The sequence below is a fragment of the Chionomys nivalis genome, chromosome 17 (genome assembly GCF_950005125.1).
Source record: "Chionomys nivalis chromosome 17, mChiNiv1.1, whole genome shotgun sequence".
NCBI classification, from domain to species: domain Eukaryota; kingdom Metazoa; phylum Chordata; class Mammalia; order Rodentia; family Cricetidae; genus Chionomys; species Chionomys nivalis.
Window position 1 is genome coordinate 26896748 of NC_080102.1, and position 26131 is coordinate 26922878.

A 26131-nucleotide genomic window follows, 5' to 3' on the forward strand; every position below is an offset into this window, starting at 1 on the left:
TGGTATGTGTAAAAGTGCAGTGTTTAGTGTTTGTGGGGATGGAATAAAGTGTGTTGGGGTGCATTGTACTATTTATTTCTGTTTATGGACTTTAGGATGAATGTGGGCTATATTCACATTTAATTGGGTATGTATTCAGTGTGGGGGTAGTGGTGTGGTGTGTGTGGTGTGAAGACAGAGTGTGTCTGTGCCGTGTCAGTGCGGTGTGGGTGTGGTAGGAAATCCTGACCATTCTGAGAGCTCTTCTTCCCAGTTGCTTTCTCTCTTCCCACTTTCCTGCTCCAACATGCTTTTTCATTGCTTGCTTGTGGCTCTAGTGTGTGAGCTCTCCGAGGCTTGTGAATGGTCTCTTCCACAGCTGACTGGGAATATGTCTCGTCCCAGCAGGTCCTCCATAGATACTTCTGAACTGATTGGATGAAAGATGAAAATCAAGTCATACTCAGCAGATGGCTCTGGAGAACAGGCTAGGACTGTGCTGGAAGGTGGCCCAGGCAGCCCTAAGCTTATCTACAAGGTTCTGTTGCTTACCATGAATGGCTTGTGAAGTTATATGCCAACAAGTGCTTAGAGAGAAACCATTGTAATCCATCAGGAGGGGCCCCATGTGGTTGTGCTGTGGAACCCCAGGAATCAAACTGGGACGATGGTGAACACGAGATAGGGGAGAGGAGTGAGATTGTTTCCAGCAGAGGAAATAATACAAGGAGAGGCCAGGTCAAGGTTTACCCCCTGAGAGCTTCAGAAAGGGACCCAGGGACCACTGAGCGAGAACTCAGGCTATGTGGAAACCTGTCACAGGCCCCATGGCAATGCTACCCAGATGATCAGTCTATGAAGACATGAGGAACTGATAACAAAATACAAACTCACATTGTATGCTGCTTCCTTCATCAGGGAACTCGGAACTGAAACATGACATATACCCAGAGAGAAAGGGAGGGCTTACATCCTAGCCTGGATCACTCCTCTCACTATAAGGACACTTTCATTCTCCAGGCTGAAAAACTTTGCTCTGGCTCCTCTCTAAGTTTGTCTTAAGTCATGGAGCAAGGAGGCAGGGGAAGGGGAGCAACAGACTTGGACTTTCTGCACGGAGAGGAGCCAGTACAGTAGTTCTTGATATGCCAGCAGACACCACGTCCCAAATTTCCTAGAGTTTCATGATTTAGTAGAGTTAGCATTTTAATGTCACCCTCTCTCCCATCTCTTCCCCCCTTCCTTCTTTCCCCCTTGGACATAGGGCTTTTTTCCCCTCTAGTTCTCCGGCACTGCACTCTTATCAACCTCAGGTCTCTGTGCATGGCATATTCTTCATCTAGTTCAGTCATGGACTGCCACTTCAAGGGGTGACTTTGGACTAACCATCTCGAGAACACTTCACCTCACTCTCCGTTGTGCTCCTTGTTAGCACCCCTATAGCCCTTGATACCTTCCTTGTATGCAGCACTTGACCTTGCCGTTTCCTAGAAAACCTATGAGACTGAGTAAGAGTTAAAAGGAGGCTTATTTCCTGTGCATGTTGAAGATTCAGGGGTTCTTGGCAATCATACAAGGTGCTGGATATGCTTATCTGGATAGGAGGATGATACATGATGAATAAAAACTCAGAGACAGTTATCGGTTTCAACCTGAAGATGAGAGAAGCAAAGCAGCCAGTCAGTGGCTATAACCTCGACCTCAGTCAGAAAATGGTGATCCTGCCTCTGGGAAACCTCAAAATGAGACTGAGACTGAGAGCTGTCTCCTTCCGTTTTAATAATCCTCTCTAGTTCTAAGATTAAGGGCGTACACCACTATCACCTGGTTTCTATGGCAAGCTAGTGTGGCTACTGGGATTAAAGGTGTGTTATTGTTGCTTGGGATTAAAGCTGTATGCCATTGCTGCCTGATCCGTAAGGCTAGCCAGTGGGGCTGTTCTACTTTTCTGATCTTCAGGCAAGCTTTGTTTATTAAAATACAAACGAAATGCCCTACAGGAGAATTGAGCCTTACCTGTCGAAACCCACAACTACACAGCTAGGAGAGGACAAGGTCAGAGTCCTTTGGCTGAGTTTGTTTGTGGTACCCAAGACAGGAAAGACATAGCTCCCAGGAGATCTAAGTCAGAAAAGGTTTCCAGGAGGAAAACTTAGGTGTGCTTCAGGACACCTGACTGTGGGAACACACCCCAGGTTCTAGTAGAATCTGAAGCCTGAGTCATGATTCATACTCCACTGTAATGGGTCCCAGGGGTTGAGTGGATCTATTGGTGAGCCCCAGAGGTGGACTAACTGGGCTCAAGGCAGCAACACAGGCCCTGGAATTTGGTATATTTCTCCACTTTCTTCATGAGGGACAGCTGAACAAAATACACGCCCCATCCCTGGCTGGTGCTGAATTAATTGCATTTTGCAAGCTCTAGGAAGATCATTTAACTTAATTAAGATTGGCCCATCAAGGGAACATCCATCAGTGACTGGTGCAGCTGGGAGGACAGAAGCTTAGCAGGGAGAGAGGAAGGAAACACAGCAGGGAGAAGCTGCTGTATGGAGAATCCTCCATAGCAGGGTATCCTAGAGGGGCAAGGGCCCCGACATCTGTGATCACAAGAAGCAGGGAACAGGGGTGCATCTTCATCCACAGATAGTGCCTTCTCCTCCTCCTCCTCACTTTGCTTCAATCACTCAGTCCTTCAGTGTTCCTGCACTTTAATTAAAGGTACCCCCCCTTTCAACACCGTCTTATTTTTCTTAGTGCACCATTAAAGGAATTGGAAGTTACTAAAGCAGATATGACTAACTTTTCGGAACACACAAAGAAGTCATCGGGATGACCGTATACCCTGCTTCCCTATACCTCAAGCAGGAACTGAAGACGTAGCATAGGGGGACTCCTTGGGAGTCTAGGCAGCTCCACTTCACAGCGCTTCTCCCATCCACCAAACCAGAAGCGCTGCCGTCTTCAACTAATGGCACAGGTGTGTTCTTCTTGAAAATAACATGTGTGTGAAAACTGGGTTAGATTTTGACAGTAAAAGTGCCTGGCTGTTGGAAATAAAAATAAAACATAAATATGTCTGTAGTGTCTATCACTCTGACCCAGGAGACCCAAGTGTCTAGGATGGGGTCAGTAAACTATTGTCTGTGGGTCAAAGCTGGGCCATCTCCTCCTTTTATAAATAAAGCTGTATTGGAATGTAATTGCACTTACTCGTGTAGTGGGCTGCTTTCATGATAGAATGGCAGAAGGGAGTAGTTGCAGCAGAGACTATGTTATTCACAGAACTTAACATCCATCTGGTTCTTTATACAAAAGTATCTGCTGACCTCTACGAGGCTGCAGTAGCCAGTAACCCCATCAGGAATCCTCCAAAATAATATCGTATAGCAGACCCAGTGAACATGTCAAATAGCTGACATACATACTATGTATAGTGATAGCCTGTATACTAAATGCCAAGTCTTACAATACGGTTGAACTCTATCATTGTCTCATTTATGAGCAAGCTAACTGAAGATCTGAGGTAATGTGTCTTAGGCTACAAGGCTGTAACCTGTGAAGCAAATCCTCAGTCTACCTCAGCCTCCATGCCAGCCAGGTTCTCTCACCCAAACTGTTGCCCTTTTCTAGACACAATCCAAAGTGAATGCCGCCCTAGAGTGTTGAAAGTTGGGTGCAGAGACCCTGTGGTGCCAACCTCTTACTGGGGCAGGAAGACTGAGGACCAATGAGATGATGCTTTCAGGATCACTTAGAGTCCATGGCATAGCTGGAAAAAAGGTTCAAGACTTCTGGCTTGAATTCCCAGTCCATCCCAGTAGGGTGGCCATCAGGATCCACTGGGGGATTCGTTAAGCATATTCTCTTAATCACATGAAGCCACAGAAAGGTCTGAAACCTTATTTCCATCTCCATGACAGCCACAAAGACCTAAGTGCTTCCATTTTCCAGAGGAAGACACTAAAGCCGAGAAATCAAAAGGCACAAGTCCCAGGAAAGCTAAGGCGGGAATGGAGGACCTCTTGGATCGCAAGTGGCTTTCTTTCACACCAGGCTGCAGGGGAAAATAGAGCTGCCACAGAGGCAGAGAAGGGCCCCATCTCCCTCACTCTGAGGTGCACAGTCCTAAGGCCTTTTACACAAGCTGTCTGCAGACACTGGTTTGGGGTCAGCTTGAACCAACCAGGGGAATCCTTGCTCCCCCTACTGGTGGCTCATTGCCTCAGTTGATGACATGCTTTATCTCCCTCCAGATTGCACCTGCGGCTGCTAGAGGAGTGTGGGAGGGGCGCTGGACCTGGCCACAGGAGTGTGAAAATCGGGGCTTGGTTCTAAGCTGCCACAACTCACGCATTTTGCAACTGGGAAGTAGGTGGCATGACCAGGAGGTAACAGTGTGCAGGCTCAATAAATATTCTCACTGTCAGCCTTATGGGATGGTAAGAAAACTAAGGTACAGACAACTTAAAGATTGCCCAAAGCTACACAGCTTTGGATCAAAGATCCTTAACTTAGGGACCACAATGGTACAGTACCATCTGCCTGTACGCAAACTGTTCTGGTAGCAGGTCTGTGACTTTCATTGGGATTCCCAAGGGACTCGGTCACTGCTCGGGTGCATGAGGGGAACTTTTGGCAGAGGTGCCAACACACAGGTTTCCACGAGAGGGCTGTTCTCCCTTCTATCAGCCTGTAGTACCCTTCACGGAGTGTCTGGGGTGGGTGCAGACTTTACCTTCTGTTCATCTAGAATCCTGTCCTCTGGCGAGCAGGTCAGATATTGTCCAGGTGAGTTGAATATGAGCAAGAGAGTACACACAGGGCTCTGCTCATCTTTCTGTCCAGCCTCCCACAGATAAATAAGGTCCACGCTAAGGGGGCTGGGTGCAAACACAAGCACACTTTTCCCACCCAAGTGTTTCTGGTTCACAGCCTTCCACTCACACAAGTTCACCTCGCCCGTGACGTCGTTCCTGTGGCGAGGTGGTGCATCACGGTAAGAACACAGAGCACAGGAAAACTGCATATGTCATGGCCTGGGAGAAAAACGAAATTAGGGAGTGGGCTGGGTAGTTTTATCACTAGGGGCCCCTTGAGAAGAGGTCCACCCTTACCAGGTCCCTTCGGGTAGGACTACTGTCCAAGCATCTGTGGCTCACAGATCTGATTGAGAGCATCTAGGAAAGAGGTGTGGGTGCAAGAATCAAGACCAAGATCTGTGGGGCAAGCATGACTTATTGTCCTGTTCTGGACCTAGTTCCCCCAGGGGACTCTGGCTTGACACAGCCTCCTCTGTCCCTACAGACCTGACTTTTCTCTTTTGTCTGTTTTGTGGTAGCGAATACACAAAGCTGTCATTGCCTTCTTAGCCTGCAGGAAGTGTAACAACTATTATCTACCACAAGCCGCCGGAGCTTTAAATTACGGCAGGAACGGTGACAGTGACAGATTAGAATTTTCTCAAAATCAAACCCGAGCACGTCCCTGCTAAGAAAGGGTCTGGGTTTACTTCAAAATAATTTACTTAGAAAATTTTGTGGTAGATGGTAAGTCCTATCAGTACCCCGTCTCTCTTTTTCTTTCTTCTCCAGCAAAGTATTAGACTACTGAACTGATTCCCGAAGACATCCCTGTAGGACTTAAAATTATTATCACTTGGGAGAGACTGGTGTAGCACTGGGGTGCTTCCGGTGACAGCATGGACAATTCACTGGGACCCTTTCAAAGCGACAGAGCCGGAAGAGGGCTTAGCACCACATGGTCTTTTTGCCCCAGCTTTGAAAGACAGATATGAATAGCAAGTAGAGTCATCAGCCACAAAAGCTAATGAATTTTAAATAGCTAGTACAAGAAAAATTAATTTGCTAAATTAGTCTTGTAGATACAGGTTAAAAAAATGAGTCACTGTCACCTCAAAAGCATGAGATGAAGATCAACACAGCTCCGAGTCATCAGGCAGGTGGAGGATCATGTCCATCATGTCCACAGCTCGGCACTACCCCGAGGGGCCAGGGCTGCCCTCTGTCCAACACCTGATGAGCTCATCAAGCATCATTCAGTGGGTTTCCTCTGTTCTTTCTTTAAAAATCGTTTTTTTGAAATTAAAATATAATCACATAATTTCCCCATTCCCTTTCTTCTCTCCAGCCTTTCCCAGGTATGCCCCACTTGCTCTCTCAAATCCATGGTCCCTATTTCTTTGTGTTTGTGTTGTTGTTGTTATTGTGTGTGTGTGCTCCTAAATATATAAATGCTACCTGCTCAGTTCATATAATACTGCTTATATGTATATGACTTTGGGGCTGACCACTTGTTATGGGATAAGCAATTTGGGAGCTCTTCCCTGGGGACTATTTCTCACGCTCTCATTTTATGGACATCTTTGCCTGCACACCAGGTAAGCACAGCCATGTTTCCCAATGCCATGGTGAAAACTGACCTTAGGACAGTTGGCAACTCATAGGTTGGTATGCAACAGGAGCTGTACCTGCCTCATGACACTGGCTAGATCATTGCCCCCAAGCACTGAGGGAGTGGAAGGGCTTACCTGACCAAAGTCACACACCTGCAGGAAAGGGAAATTGGCTGTTCCTGTCTAGCCTGAATGCCTGTGTATGTGAGCCTGGAAAAAGTCCTGGCTGCAGAGAAACAGGCAGTGCAGAGGAGTTACAGAGCATCTAAAAACAGAGACAGTGGCTTCTAGACCTGCCCAACACTATACCTTTCCTGCAGCCCAGCCCCGGGTACCACAGTGTTCCTGCAGCCCAGCCTCTGGGCTTCTTTTCTTCCACTGGATCTTGCTCAAACTCCTTCTTACCTCCACAAAGCAGATCAAGGCTCAGTACCTTCTCAGTACTAGCATTTCCTGGCACTAAAATTCTATAGCTGGCCCCAACTCACCGGGCTGCTGCTAAGAGAAAGCACAGCTGTGCTACTGGCGCAGGTGAGCATCAGGGAAGCACCCATGGTCTGGCCTTACGGATCACAGGAAATGGGCAGACACAATCCCATAACACATCAAGATCTGGCCAAGCAAACACCTAACAGAAAAGAAAACCTAAAAGCAGGGTACAGTCAGCCTTTCTCAGTTATTCATTTTTTTAATTATTTTTATTTAATGGTCATTGGTGTTTTGCCTGCATGTATGTCTGTGTGAGGGTGTCAGAAGCCCTGGAACTGGAGCTACAGACAGGTGTGAGCTGCCATGTGGGTGCGGAATTGAACCCAGGTCCTCTAGAAGAGTAGTCAGTGCTCCTAACTGCCGAGCCATCTCCCAGCCACCACAGTTATTTCTTAAGCAGACATAAAATATAAGTTGGACCAAAAAAAAAAAAAAAAAAAACTGACATAGCCATGGTGGTGAGGAGGTCCAAAGGAAGAAGTAAGAACAAGCCATATTTTATCACAACTGGAATGTTGCAGTTGTCTGACAGAATCAGTCTAGGAAGGAAGCCGAGAGGCATCAACCCTTCTGCTGCATCCTGGATGTCCAGAAGGATACAGCCAGCCAGGAACATAAAGCCCTCAGTGATTCTACCTGGATAGCACTGTGGAAAGTCTGCCTGGGGTAGGGGGTAGCTCCTTCAGCATAGAATGCCCTGAAGTAGGGGGTGTAGGAGGTACTTCCTAAAGCATGGAATGCCCCAGGACCCCATTACACCTCCCCGCCCCCTACCCCACCAAACCTTTTCCATGGAGGAGATGTAGGATGTCTGAGCTTCATCTTATCCCTAGGAATACAAAAAGCAGTGGATGCTTCCTGTGTGGGCCAAGGTCTCTGCCTTGGTCAAAGCCTCTCAAGGTTCAGCAGCTACTTGAATCTGTCCATAATCACAGAACTTGGCAATAATTCTCATTCAAGAAGTTACTGAACTTGGAGGAGAACTCTAACAGCTTTCTGAGGACACTTGGGTGACGGCGACAAGACCAGACTGGGGACAGATTTTCTGTCTCCACTTTGGTCACTGGCCATAAATCTGACACTTGTTTGGAGAGGAGGCTCCCTGGAACACTGGCTGACCCTGGTCTATCAAATGGCCACTGCCAACCAAGGTTTCTGGAGCCTCCCCCTCCCTCGCCTTGTGGAGTTGGCTTATGGATAATCCTTCCCACCTACTCTTTGCAGGGACCCACCTCTCTGGATTGAGTGAACATTTTCTTTGTCACTGTCCAGTGTGCACTGGGTGACAGGGGTCAGCCAAGCCGATCTCTCCCACCATAACCCTACAGCAAGTCCCATGGCCATCTCCCAGGCTACTATTTCTAACTAACTCACACAAACACAGGGTCCTTTGTTCCTCTGAGACCAGTGAACTCTCTCGTCTCCACTGTGCCAAGATATTGCTTGTCCTCCTGCTGAAGTATTCACCCACAAGTACTAGAGGGTCCTGCAGGGTGAGGTGAACAGTAACGGGGATGCCAACAGGAAGTGCCATTGTCTGTGTATGCACCCCTGAACACAGCTCCATGGGGAAAAGGGTCCTTGGGTGCAGGAAAGTGCAACCCACCCCCTAAGAATGAGGAAAAGGCACAATTTTTTTTTTTATTTCCTCACCTCCCTGAATGAGAAGTGAAGAGAGAAAATGTATTTATTTTAAAAAGCAAAAAGAACTCCAAGTTGGGCCCTTCTGATAGAGGAATAGGGTCACTCATTTGTTCCCCGTGCTCCCACACTGAGGAGGGTGGTGCATAGTGGAGAATGCTTGGATGGTCCTCCCCATCCTCCCCAGTGGTTCACTCAAAAGACTAAGGCCACTTGCTGTGTGGTGTCTGTCTCTCTTTCACAGACAGCACAGTGGGCCCGGAGGAGAATGAGCACCTAGGGTGAGGGTGGGCAGCAAAGGGCTGGGGTTGTAATCAAAGATGCTGATGGGATGGGAGTCTCTGGATCCTGAAGCAAGAAAGGAGCAGGACAGGACAGTTGATGTAAAAGTCTTCCAGAAACAGAGGATGCTGGGTCAGAGTTGTGGTCTGTGCTGAGGATTGGGGCTCTGTATTGCTGGTGATGCACTGGCCTTGATCAAAGGACAGTGGAGAGAATACCATCTGGGTCAGTAGACAAGAAAGGCAAGGACAGTGCCATTCCATGGGCCTGGCAGGTTAGGGGGTCCCCAGTGCCCACAAAGCCAAGGCTGCTGAAGGAGACTAGGTTCCTCTAGAGTTCTGGGGCTGGCTGCTCCCCAACCTGCTCCTCCATGGGCGGAACAGCCTCTTGTACATACACGATGAACTCAGAGGCCTCTCCGCCCTGTGTGTACACGGTCACTGTCTCAATGCCCTCCACATCATCAGAGGACACCACCAGATGGTGCTGCTCGGCCAGCTCCACGGAGGCCTGCTGCACAGTCTCCTGGATCATGACGGTGTGGTTGGAACTGGGTTCCTCATCAGTGACCTGGGAGGGAAAGAGAAAGATGTCACAGGTTCACTAATGATGTCAGGACCACAAAGGTGGCCTGGGAACTGCATGCTATCCTCTCACCAATGCTGCATGGACTCGTGCCCACTTCATGAAGAGAAGGATGAGATTCCATGACATATAGTGATAAGATCAGGGTCTTTTCCATGTTACAAATGGAAGAATCCACACCCCAAATCCAAACTCCCATCCTGATGTCAAGCAGTCTCCTCTGACCTCCACAAGGTGTGAAGTCACTAAAGCATGGGTGTTACAAGGTGCCATGAGGTTATTGAGTGTATAAGCACCCAGTATAGGGTAGAGGGCTCCTAAAAATGTAAAGCTCATCCATTTGATATTGATAAAGTGGCTAGGTTCTTCCTGGCTCCTCTGTCTTTACCACTCTGGGAGTCCCACTTTGAATGTTACGGTCCCAGGGGCTGTCCATGAGTGTGAATGTCTGGCCATTCTTTGGAGGCCTGCCAGTAGACACATGCTGCCACAGAGTTGGGCAGGGGTAACCAGGGGACACTGACAGAGGAGGGAACCAGCTGGTTCCTACAGCAGGACCTTCTTGGTAGCTCTAAGATGGCAGAGACCAGGTGAGGCCGAATTCTTACCAATGCTAAGACATCACGTCCCTGACTATCAGCTCTGGGCTGTGTGAAATTTGAAAAACGAATCCTCTTTAGCCTAAGAAGAGGGACAGAAGACAAATGTAGGAAGAGTTGAGAGCCTAAACTGCAAATAAGGAAAGGACTGCAAAATAGGCAGGCCTGCTGGCCCATAAAGGATGTGGGAGTAGCTATCTTTCCTGGGACCTGAGGGAACAGCATGCTTATCTCAAGAGATCACTGAGGGAATCACGTGTTGTAGTGTATTATTTTAACTATGTAAAGATGTGTTACATTTGTTTATTCTAAGGAATATTACTCTAACCATGTTAAGGCGTGTTACTTTTGTTTATGCTGCATTTGTTTAATGATATAAGGATGTGATTAATTATTAAAAGATGTGTTGCGTCTGTTTTTATCTTCCCTGCGTAAGGCACCTGATTAGTCTAATAAAAAGCTGAATAGCCAATATCTGGGCAGGGAAAGGATAGGTAGGCTGGCCGGCATAGAATAAACAGGAGGGGAGCTATAGGCTCGAGCAGAACAAAAGAACAAGAGAAAGAGGACAGAATGAGGGACACACCTCCCAGGGCAAGCAGCCAGGCAGCCACTAGTCCACCAGCAGACACAAGAAGCAATGAAAGTAAGATACATAGAAGAAAAGTAAAACGCCCCAAGGCAAGAGGCAGATAAAGAAAAACAGGTTAATTTAAGTTAAAAGAGCAAGCCCGAAATGTGCTTAAGCTAGGCCAAGCATTCAAATATAATACATCTTTGTGTCGTGATTTGGGAGCTGGTTGGTGGCCCAAAAGAAAAAAACTTGGTACATTTTGACCTTCCAACATGGGGCCATATTTCCACAGAGGGCCTGAGAAAACTGGGGGGAAAAGAAGGAAAGAAAAATAAAAACAAAAAAAATGGATATGACTCCTTTAATAGTCTCTACCATACAGCGAGCCGTTGAGCAGCCAGTACTTTAAGTAGAAACAAAACGCTAAATAAAAATGTCAACTTCCTAGAGCTGGCACGGTTGAATGCAGTTCTTGGTCAAACACTCCTCCAGACCAGGCCATGAGCTTATGGTTTGGCTCTCAAAAACCTGCGGAGGGGACGTGTTGGGACCATTTAGAGTACTGGCCTCCAGCTGTTCTTCCCTGCTAGAGATCTTTACTTTCCTTCTCATTTGAGTTACTGAAAGCTGTGTCAAAGTTGTTTACCAGCTCTGCTTCACGAGCATGGGTCGCCTTGGCCTTGCAGATCAGAGGATAAGGTTTTCACCTGTTGGCCCACTTGACTGTTGGGTCTATAAGCCTCCGTGGTGCTATTGAATAAGGGGCTTCTTATCAGTGACTAGAGGTCTGTGTCTCTCTGTATGTTTCAACCTCCAGCCCCTTGCCCAAAGCTTGCGAACTGTATGGTAGCGCATAGAGCGCAGACAGGTGTTGTGTGCTGCAGGGACGGAGCCAGTCACCAAAGCCTCAGCGGAGTACCCAGTGGTAACTTAGCAGTTTAAGAGTTTGGTCATGCAGACAGAAAAGGCAACTGTTTGCAAAGGGGGCACTACCTACTACTGTCCTCTGAATAATCCATCCATCCATTTATCCATCTGTCTGTCCATCCATCCAAACAACATTTTCTTAGATGCCTTCTGATCAAAGGTACTGATTGTCTATCATTTGACAAAACCTGTTATTTTTACAGTTACCAGTAGACCATAAACTATGGGAGGGTAGGGACAGTGTCTGTCTTGTCACAACTACTTCCCAAAATCCAAGGTCAATGCATAGCGCATAGTAAGTGTCCAATGTTTGTTGAATGATGGCCTACTGGGCCCCAGGAGCTGTGATGAGTGAAAAGATAGCAACACAAGGAGATGAGACAGTGGTGGCACAAAATAAACCATGACCACACCATAGATGACTTCTGGGTCCCGTGCAGGTGTAGGGTGGGTTCCGGGAAGATTCGGAAAGGGAAAATGACACCCATGAGTTGAGGGGAACTAGCTAAGGCAGCCACACAGACTCCCACTCACAACACTTCAGACTCCCCTTCTGTCTTGTAACTGACAGCATGACCACGGCTTCCTACTCCCTGACCTGCCCATTCATGACTCTCCAGCTTGGAGGGTCTCACCTCAGCCCCTTAATTACTGAAGTTGCATGAGGAGGAATAAGTATGGCAGGTCCAGTTCATGAAGACTCGGGGGAAAAGACATCTGTGGGAAGAATCTGGGTATTCTGATGTTAGATACTAGCAGGAGCCTGGGACTGAAAGAATTTCAAAACTGCAAAGCTATCCTGGGGGAAAACTAGCCCATTTCTTTTTTTGTATTTATTCAAATAAACCAAAACATTTATTCCCCTTATTTTACTGTTTATTTCCACTTTGTTTACCTTGGAAGATGCACCAGGAACCAAGACTGCAGAGGTAAATACTGCCGTCTTTCACTTTGAAAGGCAGTACCTGATGGGAGATTTGGAAAGGGGAGGGAACATGCTACAAATCTTTTCCCTTACCTTGTTGGTAAACACAGAGGAAGGAAGAAGGGATGGGTGATAAACATTAAGGTCCTCAGGACTGTACATATACCAAAATGACAGCATGCTCCAGGTAAGTGTTATAGAGCCATGTGACGAGCAGGACGGGAAGGACACAGTGAGATCAGATGATATGCAGGGTTATACACAGTAAGGTAGAGTGAAGGCTGGAGAGAGGGGCAGATGAGCTCTTAAGATTTAAGGCCTTAGCCATCCACTCAGAGACTGAGTCTTTATTTCACAAAGCAAGGCAGAGGCTGCTGAAGTCAAGCCTCACGCCATCTAAACTTGCCCTCTTACAATCTGAACATTTACATCTATTTTATTTGCTATTATTTATAAGGTTAAAGTTCACTTAAGAGAACTCTTTCTCCATTTGTTTATTTTCTTCAATTTCCAGCCCCAGGTTGGTTTTGTCCAGCAAAACCAGTCCTATATTCATCCACTGATTCTGAAGCACGGGACATCACATTTGGTTGGATGAAGTCACCAGAAAAGGTGATGGATGATGCTAACCGTGCATTTCACTGAAGTCCTAGCACAGACATTGTTTGGTTAGCACGGGCCAAGCTAACATGGGGCTCCCTACTGCCTGCGGGTGCACATGCTCTCCACACTTAGGAGCTCCATAATGAGCTAGGAGAAAGGAACTGCTTTTTAAAAAGGATTTCATGAGCCTTTCTCAGTGTCAAGCATTCTAAGTGTCATCTGATCCATTGGTTTTTCTGCCATGTCTGCGAGCTATGCACGTCTTGACTTGCTCCCAAAGAAGTTAACAGGGGTCTGCAGTTTATTGAATACTCTCCACCCTGATTGCTCATACACAGTATCTGTTCCCTCTTCACAAATGTGATCACGAAGCTCCTAGGGGTCCAGTTGGGCAGTTCACAAGTAGCAAAAGCTGGGCCTGGTCCGTATGAATGAGTCTTGAGCTCTTTCTTCCTTGGCTGGCGCAGCATGGCAGTGACTAAGGTATCACATGTCGCAGACTGATAGGATTATTGCTCCTTAGCCATCCGAGGCAGACAGAGGTTGGCTGTACAGCTCTAACCATTCTCTTTGTTCAAAATGATCACTCCAGCAGCTTAATCTATTAGCACAGGCTTAAAATTGTTCTCCGCAGCAGAAATAACATGGTTTTCACAATGTCATTACCCCCTGAGATGGATACTCCATTTTCCTCAAATGCTGTATCTAACATATCTTGCAGCTAAATTATTAGCAGCATAGATAGCTTAATAGAAAGCCTTAGCCCACAGAACTCCACAGATTGCTAAGGCAGGTCCTGTGTTCTGTTGTAAGTATTCTAGGCTCAGGACTGAAGCCTGCTAAAGACCCACATTTGGTAGTTCTATTGATGCTGGAGAGCAGCTTCCCTGTCTCTTTGCCGTCATCTCATGGTCCACTCTGCAGCATGGATGGGAATTTTATAGGATGCCATGTCATCCAGGCCTTTCCCATCACCTTACTGTCTATTTCTGTATTCCTCACTCATTTGTCCGTCCTTTCCCCACTTCTTCAGCTCCTTTCCCCACTTTCAACCCATTCCCACAAGTTTGCATGTTTTTAAGAAAGTCCTAGAAATCTCTCTTGCTCACAGGTCCTCAAGGAAGAAGCAGCCCGAGTCACTCACTCAGGCCTCCATGGCCCTTGAATGGGTTTTGTATTATAATCCACCTCTAAGTTCTCCCTGTAGACCTGTAGCATCTAGTGAGCATGGCGATCCTTGCTGTGCAGATCCTGGCTTAAATAAACAGCATTTGCCCTATTTATTGAGAAGCACCCAAAGGTGCTTAGCACCACTCCTCAAAGCGTGTGGCACTCAGGGAAGATGAGAAGCTGCCTGCGGGGCCCTACTTTCTACAGTCACAGATGATGATCCAGTGCAGGATAAGGCTACATCCAGCTCCCTGTGCTTCTAGTGGACACAGCACTTCAGGTACTTACAATAACACAGAACTGAGCCAAGTGGGCAGCAGTGTGTTAGGATCATGCCATAGCTTCCTCTTTAGTCTCCTATCAGTTTCTTGGGCTAGACTGAAGCACAATCTCATTTGAATGTCTCTTCTGTCAGGGTGTTTCATGACTCAAGGTCATACAACAGGAACCAGGAGCATCCTCTAACAGTGCAGTCTTCTGCACTGAGCATACTCCACTCTGCATCCTCAGCACCTAACACTGGCCAAGGGAAAAATGTGAGGAGTCACCTCACCCAATAGAAAAACCACAAAAAAGAGGTGGTCCATAGGAAGCCTGCAGAGTACTTCTTCCTCAAGGCAGTTCTTGACCTTCAGCTCACAGCGCTGCCCACCCCCTACCCCATGTGCACGTGTATTCTGAGTCTCAACCTGAGCACATGTCCTTCTGTTGGAGACTGTACCAACCACAGCCTCCTGAGACACCAAAACAACCCAGAGACACAGCCAAGGACGCAGAAATATGACAAACAAAGATAATTAAGGGAAGAAAAAGCTATGGCTCGCAGCTGAGTCCCACAGAGGTGGCGGTGAAGAAAGGAGAAAATGCCCTTACTAGCCGGCATGGAAAGGAGTACTCTCTAAAGCCACTGGGAACACAATAAAAGGACACATCTGCAGCACGCCTTTACCCAGAGCTCTCAGAACACTGTGCAAATAACTCCCAGGCACCAGCTGCCCACACACCTGTGCCGGGGGCTCACGGCCTCATCAACCGTCTACTAAAACACGTTTGAGCTCAGTTCCAATGCGGCATTGGAAATGCCAGGCTTTGGACAGGGAAAGTTGGATCCAGCACAGCACAGAAATAAATAATGGTTACAGGAAGACGAAAGTACACAGCTGGCCAACAATGAAAGAAACCAGGAGGACAGAGTGGAAAGGCCTATAGTATATGATAATGGCCTTATCACGTACCTTGTTGACATCTGAACAAAACATAACCACAGCACCCTACAGTACATGCTGCCCACGTGCCCAAGTCTGAGGGCCCTGGCTGCTGCAAGCAGACAAGCGGTTTCACTTCAAGGATGATAGTTGGAGGGTCTTGTCAGGTTAGGGACCCTCATTTATGCCTTTCAAGGGACAGCCATCTATCATCATCTCTGTTACTGTTGCTGCCATTACCAGGAAATCACAACTTCAGACATCCTTCACACTTCAAATCCATCTTAGATAACCTGAGCCAGGTTCCTTTTTATTAAGACAGGCCTTGGAGAACAGCTTTCTCTAGATAGCATTTGTGTCCATGATAAGGAAGGCACCTATGTTCCTCCAGCAGAGGAACAAGGCCACGACTTACTCTCTTCTCTCTGGCACTCCTGTTGCTGAGGACTGGCTCTCAAGACCTGCTGGGAATTCTGTGATAGGGAGACGGTCGCAGATTCAGAGGGTCAGCAGGAGGACTGAGCATGCTCAAGACAATCGACAGAGCATAATGAGCCCTCACCATGGCCAGGGCCATTAATGAGACCAGGCACAGGAGACACCTCTTCTAAGGTCCTTAACCTCTGAAACACCCCAACTCCCAGGACAGCCAGAGCTATTTCCCAGACAGAACCCAACATAACCAAACAGTGAGAATGAGAAAGAAGCCTGCAGTTACCATTCACAGTTTGGCTGTGGAAAGGGGCATACTCCATCACCATGTCATTGCTTCCCCTGCTCAGAAGGGAAGCAGGTATGTTTCAAGGGAGTCACAGCCGGCACATTCCCCGCCACAACCTGGCTTAGGAGTGGAGTCCCATGCATTGGAAACAGAGGAATTATAAACGCATTACCCAGACTTGCCAAGGCAAAAGAAAGGATGCGTGAATGGGCTCTGTGGGGAAAATATCATAAATTTCTAACTCTAGAACTATATATTTATATACAAGACCAAAATGGAATGATGCTATCTGCAAGAAACGTGTAGAAATACCAAAAATATTCACAGGCAGGAAGAAGCCATCCCAGGCGTCACTGAAGATTGAAAGCCTTTTAAAAGGGAAGGGATGCAAGGATGGGGGGAAGGTCATGACTCAGCTTGCACCAGGCAATCATAGTTCAGGGGGGAGATGGCACATCACCTCCTCTGATTGTCATTTTTTCTCAATTGTACGCAGGCAGCTGGTAGTTCTCTTTTCTGGGAACACACATCTCAGACATACTCCCAAGACAAGTTGGCCCAGCTGCTCACTAACATCTGTTCCCAGTCGCTACAGCAACCTCTAAGGTCTGAGATGCTGGACCTCATGGAGAGCACAGAAGCACAATTGTACCCTATCTGTGAAGCACAGGGCGGGCAGCTCTGATGCAGAGTATGCCATGTGCTTACATAAGCTTGTCTACTCGGGTTTCCTGACCCAATCAGAAGGGGAAGGGCCAATTGTCTTTTGAGAAAGAGTTTGCTGAAAGGAAGAGAAACATGATTAGCAGGCTTCTTCCTGGCCTCTGACTCACAAGATAAGGACTGCTTTCATATTAAACAGATCAACTTAACTGCAGAGCAAACAGAAGTTTCATTAACTGGACATCTCACCCTTCTCTATGCTTTAGGACTCCAAGTCCCATTTAGTCTGCCCTGAACAATCATTTGCCTGAGGAAAAAGAAAAGGAGCTCCATGTCTTATAAACTATAAGCAAAGTGGAGAGCAGCATGCTGTTTCAGAGAGAGAAGTGAAGAACAGGACGCACAGTTACTGAGAGGTGCCACTCCTTCAGGAGAAAGAGCCTCACCTGCTCTGATCCCCCAAACAGGCTTCCAACACATGAACCAACCCTGCACACTTGGCACATGTCTTTCTATAGGATGAGTACATGGTCCCTGCTTCACAGTGTGTGCCCAATAAATACTGATCTGTATTTATTATTATTGTAGAGTGCACCAGGAGATCTCTCAAAGGCCCCACTGAAACAGATGGTAGAGTGGTCACAGTCAGGGGGGCAGGCTTGTGGCTTTTGTTATCTGACCATCTTCTCATATGTAGACCATCTTCCCAAAGCTGCCATTTTGCTGTCCTTTCCGCTCAGTACATTCAAGAGTGCACATCACAGCCAGGCTCCTCTCACGGGGCCTCTTCCATACCAGAGCCCAGGATGTCTCTGCCTCTAATAGCAACCTTTAGCAGTGGTTTCCTATATCTCTGCACATTCCTCAAGAGAAAAGATCTCCACCCTACTCACCTAAATGTCCAATCACCCCAGAGTCTTTGAAACTCTGTCCTGTCTCATTGCCCACCATTTCCTGGATAGGGGCTGGAACAAGGCCTTGGCCAAGGCTATGACTTTTGTTTGACACCCTGAAGATGTTTCTCTGCCAGCAGGTTTATCAGTCATTTTTCTGTTGCTGTGATAAAATGCCATGACTAAGAACAACTCAAGAAAGTTGATTTTTGGCTCCCAATCACCAAATGCACAGGCTCACCTCTTGGCTATTGCTATTAGAGAGCAATGCTCTGACTCTGAGATCACTGTGCCTCCTTGCTCGTATTCCCATACCCACTCCTTTTAACTTTGGTTTACACCCCCCGGCATCACAGTCATATCAAATCGACCTCTTTATGAGCTTGGACTGCTGTAACAAAGCATATTAGACCAAGTGGCTTATGAACAGCAGGAGTACAGTTTTCTTAGTTCTTAGAGAACAGACAATGAAATTTGATATCAAGGTCCCAATATGGCTGGGGTCTATCTAGACAGGACCCTAGACCCACGTAGCACTGACTTCATGTAATCTTATGGGTGAAGGAGTGTGAACTAGTTTCAGGGCCTCATTTAAAGGCATTTGTCCCATTCATTACTGTTCCATCTCTATGACCTGGTCTCTTCCCAAATCCCTACTTTCTAATGCCACAATCACATTTGGGGTTAAAGTGTAACATATGCATTCTGAGAGATACAAACATTTATTCTATAATGGCCTCTCTCAAGGAGGGCTGATTTTGTAGAAATGACTCAAATTGGCTCAGCATGAGACTGTACAGGAGCCCACATGCATGTGTCAATTTAGGTGATGTAATTGTTTATCTTCCAGAATGAGCCGTACAACAAGCTCTCCTAGGAAAGAGGTGGGACTGGAGAGGTAGTTCCATGAGAGTGCACATGCCCAGCCTGGGCAAGGTCAGGCTTCAATATCTTGCACCAAAAAAGATAAAAGGGAAAAGTATCATTTTACCACTTTATCTGGGACTCCCAGTATGGAGCCTAGATAATGCTTGCTGCCTGCTGAATAGAATCATCTAAAAAGAAACACTCATGGTTGACTCTGTACGAATAGTAAGGAGTTAAGGAGTTATGCTGTGTCTATAGTGCCAAGAGCTAAGATACTGCAGTCTTAACATATACTAAGCTAGCATAGGTCCAAATGATTCATTTGCATAATCTATTCAATGGCCCCACTGGGGAGATTCTATTATTTTAACATATTATAAAGAAGGAAACTGAAGTTCAGTAAGAAGTACTCTGTCCAAGGTCATGGGCTATGAAGTGACAGACCTGAGGTTCGAGTCAGGCATTTTATATCTCCTATCTAGGTTTACTACACAGATGGTTGTGCCAACGGAGACACCCTAGGTTGACACCTATGTCACAGACTTTGTGAGAAGTATGCCTTTGTGCTTTCCACACAGCATGGAGCCCATAGCCTGCCTGAAGATGCTAAGTCTGCTCAGTGAAGGTACTGCAGGCCTGTTAGCTAAGTACCATTGGGTCTGAGCTCATATTCATGATCACATATATTCATGATGCCTGTGAAACATATCTGGCCCTGAGTCTGGTGCTTGACAGTCTAGGGACACCTAGGAGACCAAAGCTCCACCTACCCTTATAGATCTTCAGTGTGATAAGAACTAAGCATGCTCAAAAGCATACTCAGTTGTGGTTTAGAGAAAGTCTCTAAGAACTGGGAAGGGAAGAGGGTTCTGCTGCCTTCCCACACTTCACTACTGCCCAGCAAGGGAGGGGAGCTTCTTGTAGGGTGGGTCTTCTTGCAAGGAGTAGTCACTGTCACTCTCTTTCTCCCTATTTAGTTTGGGGATGGGAACAGAGAGCAAACAGAGGGCTCTTCCAGTTTAAAGCCCTTCCTGGAGAAGCAAAAAGTCCACAAATGCCTGCAGGCTATTCTCTGACCATATATGACAGAGTACTGCATACAGGTCTGATGTTAGCATGGGGCAATTGGTTCTCATTTGACTATTCAGTGACTGTATCCATCATCTATATTGCCTAAGAAATTAGCACAAAGATAGTAGCTTAAAACAATCCCAGCCCCCTTGAATCAAACTGTACAGGTGGCTGTCACTAAGTGGAGATGTTCTGTGCTTTATGGATCATAGATCTGATTAGGCCTTACTGATCGAGCTTCCTTCTTTAGAATCTACATCACCTACTAACAAAGAAGTAGGATCACTCACATTCTCCAGCTCTAGAGGACAGCACCTTGTAGATTAAGAGGCCCACTAAGGGTATACTGAAAGATCACTGCCAGGAAGAGGTCAGGACACGCCTACATCCTATGTGTTTACATGTGATACACAAGTCTCAAGGTGGGAATCAGTTCTACAGAAGGGAAGAGAAGATGAGGAGCAGGATAAAGGCATCAAGCAAACTGCAATGAATGATGGTATCAAAACTCAAGTGGGATTCTGCAGCTTGCAGGGGACAGCAGTAGGAACTGGGGCTTAGAAAAAGGAAGGAATGGGCTATGCTCAGTGGACTGGCATCCTCAGCTCTAAAGGTGGGTATATGTGGGGACCGGTACCATAACGAAGGAACACAAGTCTTCATTTGATTTCTGTGAACCATGTCTCATATGTCCAGAGATGTATCATAGAACTTATTCTTACTTCTAAGATTTCACAAAGAAACACTTTTCAGCATCTACCAAGGCATGAGAGGGCTCAGCAAGTAATAAAAGAGCTTTGAGAGGAAGTCATCTGGAATATCAGCCATCAGCCATTATGCCAGGGGCAGAAGTCTCTGAAAGAAATTTCATTTAGGAAGAAGAAAAGGAAAAAGGTTGAAAGGCTGGGGAGAGCTAAGGAGGGTCTACAGGGGACAAAGGTGGCACTAAGTGGCAAGAGGGGTAAGATGGAGTGTGTTCACCAATCCCTGCATCTCCATGCTGAAGGCCACAGATCAACAACAGCAGAACAAATGCTCTGTGAAGAAGAGGCAGCTGCTTGAATATTAGGGACCTGACAGAACTAAAGTTGGCAGGGATTTGTGAGCAAGCCAATTTTACGACAAAGTTCCCGCGTCAGAAGCCAAAGCTGATCAACCAACAAAACCCAGAACCTGAGGTGAGAAGTCTGTCACAGAGGGGGCTATGATGGGTGCAAGAGGGAGAAAGAAGTCACTGAGGAGATTTTTCTACTCACGAAGGAGCAGAAGAGCTGAGCATGCAAAACACCAAAAGAATGAGAGCCAGGAGGATCAGAACAAGTCCCTGACCAGTCAGGGCTAGGAAGTGAAGCCCTGTCTCAAATATCAAACCAAGCCAATAAGGCAAATGGAAGAGTTGGGGATTAAACAATAACAGAAAAACTTGACTTGGAGGCAGCTGCTGAAATCCTAAGGCTATACTTAGCATCTAGCATTAGATCCTCTGAGCCCACAACTGCTTACTCTCTGACCCTGTGACATGCACTGGTCTCTGTCCACAAGTACACATGTACACAACATACAAATATACACATGCGTGTTTCCTTAACCTTCTATGAAGAATCCCTTAGATGAACCACAACAATGACAGAAGCCATAACAGGACAGTGAGTGACACCTGAGATGCCAAGGTACTGTTCACAGTGCAAGAGGACTAAGCAGCTGTTAGCTGTGTCACACACGGCACACCAACATGAAGTCAACCCAGCCAAGGAAGGGGAAAGGGGCCAGACCTGCTGGGACCTTATCTTTCATCACTAGCCCTGGCTGCCTTGACCCTCAGAGGAAACTGTTTCCAATATATGTCAAAAAGTGCCCTTCACAAACAAAACCATCAAATTCCATTATTTCATGTTATTTGCACTTAAAGGGACGACAAAGGAAAAGAAAGTGGACCTTGCTTAGCTTGTTCTGAGGTCAAGGAAAGAGGAGAGGCCTCACCATGTTTCATTTTAAGGCACTTCAGCTGGCAGGTATCCTCTATACCCTGTAGGATTCTCTGGCCAGGCTGCCTGATACATAATTATAATAAAACAGAAGAGAACGTTTTCCTTAAAATGCTCAGAAAGATGGACTTTGAAGCTGCATCTAAATCCTTTCCCATATGCCCCAGTCCATTATTTGACTACAGTCTCTGGTCAGGCTCAGCTTCATGAGCCAGGGAAAGAATCCAGGCTGGAATCTCTCTGCAAGAACCTTCCAAGGCACCAGACTCTCAGGCCAGGGTCTGCACTTGGAAGTCCCTCAGCAGAACAGCTTCTCTTCGCACACATAGTCCAGATGGATGGTGACAGTGGGTTCAGCAAGCTTGAAAACTGGGAATTCATCACTTTTACTTATTGCTATACTTCAGAATGTCTCCAAAGACTCACGCCCTGAAGACTTTGTCTGGAGGGTGGCACTGGTAGGGGGTAAGGAGAACCTTCAGGAATCAGGGCCTTGCAGAAGGAAGTAAGATCATGGAGGCAGGTCCTGAAATGAAATATCTGGATCCCCAGCCCCTCTCTCTCTAGTATTGTGTCTCAAGTGCCACCAGGTGAGCAACGTTGCTTCACCATACACTTCTGGCCCAAGTGATGCGGCTAAAACAGCACAGAGTGAAACCTTTGAAACCAGGAGCCACAATAAATATCACCTTATAAGTGCCACATAACAAGCAGGAAACGGTAGTGCATTCTTGTCATCCCAGTGCTGGGAGGGGGACCCCGGGGACCCCAGGGGCTAGCTGCTCAACCAGTCAAACCAAGCATAGAATTCAGATTCAGTGAGAGGCACATTCTCAACAGGTGTAGAGTGACAGAGGAGGACACTCAGTATCAACCTCTAGCCTCCACAGGTACATGCATGGGCACAGCCATGTACACAAACACATACATGCACCAACATATACCATACACACATATAAAAAATGAATCAATAAAAAAATAACCTGGAATTCACTTGGGTCCTATAGAATATGCACATAAAACAGACAATTCTGTTTTAAAATACATAAAATTATGGTATGTAACAGCAATTTAAAAATTCATTGTTATAGTTCCTCATGTGCTTTTACAACACACCATTGCTTTTTCTCTTCAGTACAGATTAACCAGTGACTGGAGAGTCAGAACATGAAACCAACAGTTCAAGCAAAAATACTCAGTTGTTATTGGGCAATTTCTTTGTGTAGTGGCTTGGACTACAGCAAGAGGAAGTCGTCAATACTGAAGCCCTACGCTCCTCTCATGAGGAGAGGGTGAGAACTTGCTTCCCAACAGGGGTTATAGGACTCCATCAGCGGCTCAGAAGTCTCATCAGCACAAGCAATTTCCTGAAAGAAAAAGAATCAATCCCACCCAATAAAAACAAGCAAATTAAATGTAAATGATGGGATAATTCAATCAGAGACAAGGTCGGTCCCTCACCTGCAAGACCTTGAGATACTTCAGTTCCTTTGGTACAGGTGTGGGCGGATTAATGTCTATCTGACCATCCATTACCTATTCTTCTATTCATTATGTGTTACAGTTACTGAAAGGGAGGCTCAGGCAGGCACAGGAGATGATGACTGTGATACACACACACACACACACACTTGGGAACATTTCCAAATGGAGTCCCTCATGATTAGGTTCACAGTTCCACTTGCAGCTCTTTTTGAAGTATGAAAGAAGGCTCCCCAGGGGTACCACTGTCTCCTCCTGTGAACATCTGTACCTGCTTACACAGGTCGCACTGATGCTGATCTGCCTTGTGTTCTGTGGTACTGCCAGTCTGATGGAGAGAAGCTCACAACTTCACGTATGGCAGCACTGGCTGTGACACTCAATAAACCACATCCCTGAGTAGCAGCCAATCAATATCCTTCATAAAAAAATATATAGATGACAATAAGTTACACCTTCTGAATTCTCTAACATTCACATGTGTGAACCAAGCAAAGCCCTCCCACTCCTGCCCTAGTTAGACACTGTTCCAGTAAGTACCAGATCTTTTCCAAAATTCCAAAGATTCCACATCTCAGGACACAAGTGAGGAGTACCAGAAGATACGGAAGACAACCTGGAGTCTACAACCTAGCAAATGACAAGTATTCCTACTGGGATGTGTGTTTTCAATCAGGACACTGCAGACTTCAGCATCTGTCTTTCTAGTATCCAACTTCTGTCCAAGGCCTGGAGGGAAACTTCACTGTGGAGTAAGAGTTTCAGATACCCAATTCAAATACTCCACTACAGGGCAAGTCTTGTCTAAGGATCAAGAAATCCATGTTAAACCAAAAGTTCCTATTGCCCCAGAGATTTTCATGGCAGGAACTTTTCATGCTTTGCCTCATCCACTGAGAAATCATTGAGTATAGTCGTAGAAACAACAGTGAGATCTCCACTCTTAACTTCAAAGGTGGGTAGACAGGACATATAATTCAGGAGAGCCAGTCTAAGAACCGTTTTTGGTGGTGCAAAGAAAACTTTTTTTCCCCCTTGAAGTTAAATGTCTCACATTTCGTTCTTATTTCTCAGTACTAACTTCACAGTAAAGCTTGACTAGCACTAGTCTTTGAAGTTTCTCCTGAAATTTCAGAGACATCTTCCCCCAACAACCCTTTGTCCCAAGAGCCTTCAGCCCCATGCTGTAAACACCGGCTCTGTTTGTTCACCATTTCGCATTCCCCGTAGCATGCCACTTCATCCCTGTCTGATTTCTTTCTATGGAGAGTACACACCTCGATGGCAGGCACTGGCTCCTTCCTGGAACTCCAGCACCACAAAACTCACTAACAGCAAGTACTCAATAACTACCAAGTGACTGATAAAAGAACATATCCACGCAAACCTTTATAATCTACATTTAAACTGTCTTCATGAACTTGAAGTATATAGTTTCCTGGTTCTGGTGTGCTTACTGGCTTTGTTTTCTGCCTTTAAAATAGCTGTGTGAACTAGTTTTGTTGACTGAGATTTCTGTTCTGCCCAGTTCCCACAGTCATTAAGTCCTAAAGAAATCACACAGAGGTCTACATTAACTATAAAATGATTGGCCCAGTATATCAGGTTTCATATTAACTCTTATAATTTAAATTAGCCCATAATTCTTGTCTGCATTAGCCACATGGCTTGGTACCTTTTTTGCAAGGCAGTCACATCTTGCTTGCTCTGTGTCTGTCTGGGTGACGACTGCAGACTGACTTCTTCCTCTTCCCAGAATTCCCCTGTTCTCCTTGCTCCACCTCTACTTCCTGCCTGGTCACCTGCCTATACTTCCTGCCTGGCTACTGGCCAATCAGCCTTTCATTAAAATACAATTGACAGGGTACAGACCATTGTCCCACAGCATAGTTTAACTTTTTTAAAACCTTAAAGCAGGTACTAAAGAGACACGGATGAGTAAACGAACGAAACTTGGATTATCACATGTGGTATATTCTAACAGACTGGTGAAGACTACTGAGGTCAGAGGAGGAAATGAATCAAGCACTGACAACTTGATAGAAAAACGTTTCTTCCCAAACTCATTATTTTCTTCCTCTCCTGTATGGATCTAACACCATGACGTTTCTTTTAAAAGGACAATCCGTGAGGAAATCCTCCTGGGCATCTCTGGCTATCCCCACACTTCCTATTAATTTACTAGTTTCCTTCCTGGTAGGGTCTCATTATGCTTACTTGTATTCTATGATTCTCTAAAAAGAAATTGAGAGTCTCCTCGGTGTTTCTAAAATATACTAACCCTTCTCCAACACATCTGCACAAACAGAGTCACTGAAAAACAGCCCAATAACAATCCACGGAGACAAGACCAATTTCATTTCAAATTCTCCGCTAGGCAAGGCAAAGTTCTGAAAACAAAACAGGGAAGATGAGCAGTGGCTTGACGAGACAAATACTTCTGGGCAGAGGAGTCTCACCTGCTTCACAACAGTTACTGTCCCAGGCGCCATAGCAACCACTGAGGCCACAGCAGTGGCATCGTGGGTCTCCGAACCCAGCTCAATGATCTGCTGCAGAATGTTCACAGCTGTAGGGTCAAGTCGATCGCCTATGGGAAAGAAGTAACAGGACATCAATAAGTTCTCGGCACTGAATAGCATTCAACGCAAACTGGGCCCTAGCGAAGACTATGGAGTGACACCTACTCCAAATAGTTCATGGGTTCTCAGAAATCACTTACTCAGACAAGAGAAATAACTTGTTTGATACCTTTTAATTTATTAAACATTTTCTATAAGAACCTCTCAAGGCCTGCCTGGACCCATAAGCACGATGATACGATACTCGTTGTTTTCTTTGATGTCTAAGTCACGTGGGCACAAAAGGCAGAGATTTGCCTCAGGTCATCGATGTGATGGTGTCACAAACATGGAACTAAAGCTCAGATGAACTGACTCTTGATGTGGTTACACAAACTGCCCCTCCGTGTCAGAACTGAGGATTACCAGCTGACATGTTCAAATGCAGAAGGTTTCTCCGGAGGGCACGTAGATGTGCAGTGAAAGCATGCCAA

At 46.2% G+C, this 26131-nt stretch overlaps 1 protein-coding gene across 3 annotated transcripts in view; it reads right to left on the bottom strand.

The window, feature by feature from the left end:
• Positions 1-8598: 8598 nt before the first annotated feature.
• Zfat (zinc finger and AT-hook domain containing) overlaps positions 8599-26131 on the bottom strand; it is a 170288-nt gene continuing 152755 nt past the window's right edge. For all 3 annotated transcript variants that reach the window (XM_057792636.1, XM_057792634.1, XM_057792635.1), the window contains exons 15-16: positions 25536-25666; positions 8599-9376 (exon numbers count right to left, since the gene is read on the bottom strand). In XM_057792636.1, coding sequence (XP_057648619.1) covers positions 9137-9376; positions 25536-25666 — 371 coding nt within the window. In that variant the 3' untranslated portion in view covers positions 8599-9136. The remainder of the gene's footprint in view (positions 9377-25535; positions 25667-26131) is intronic.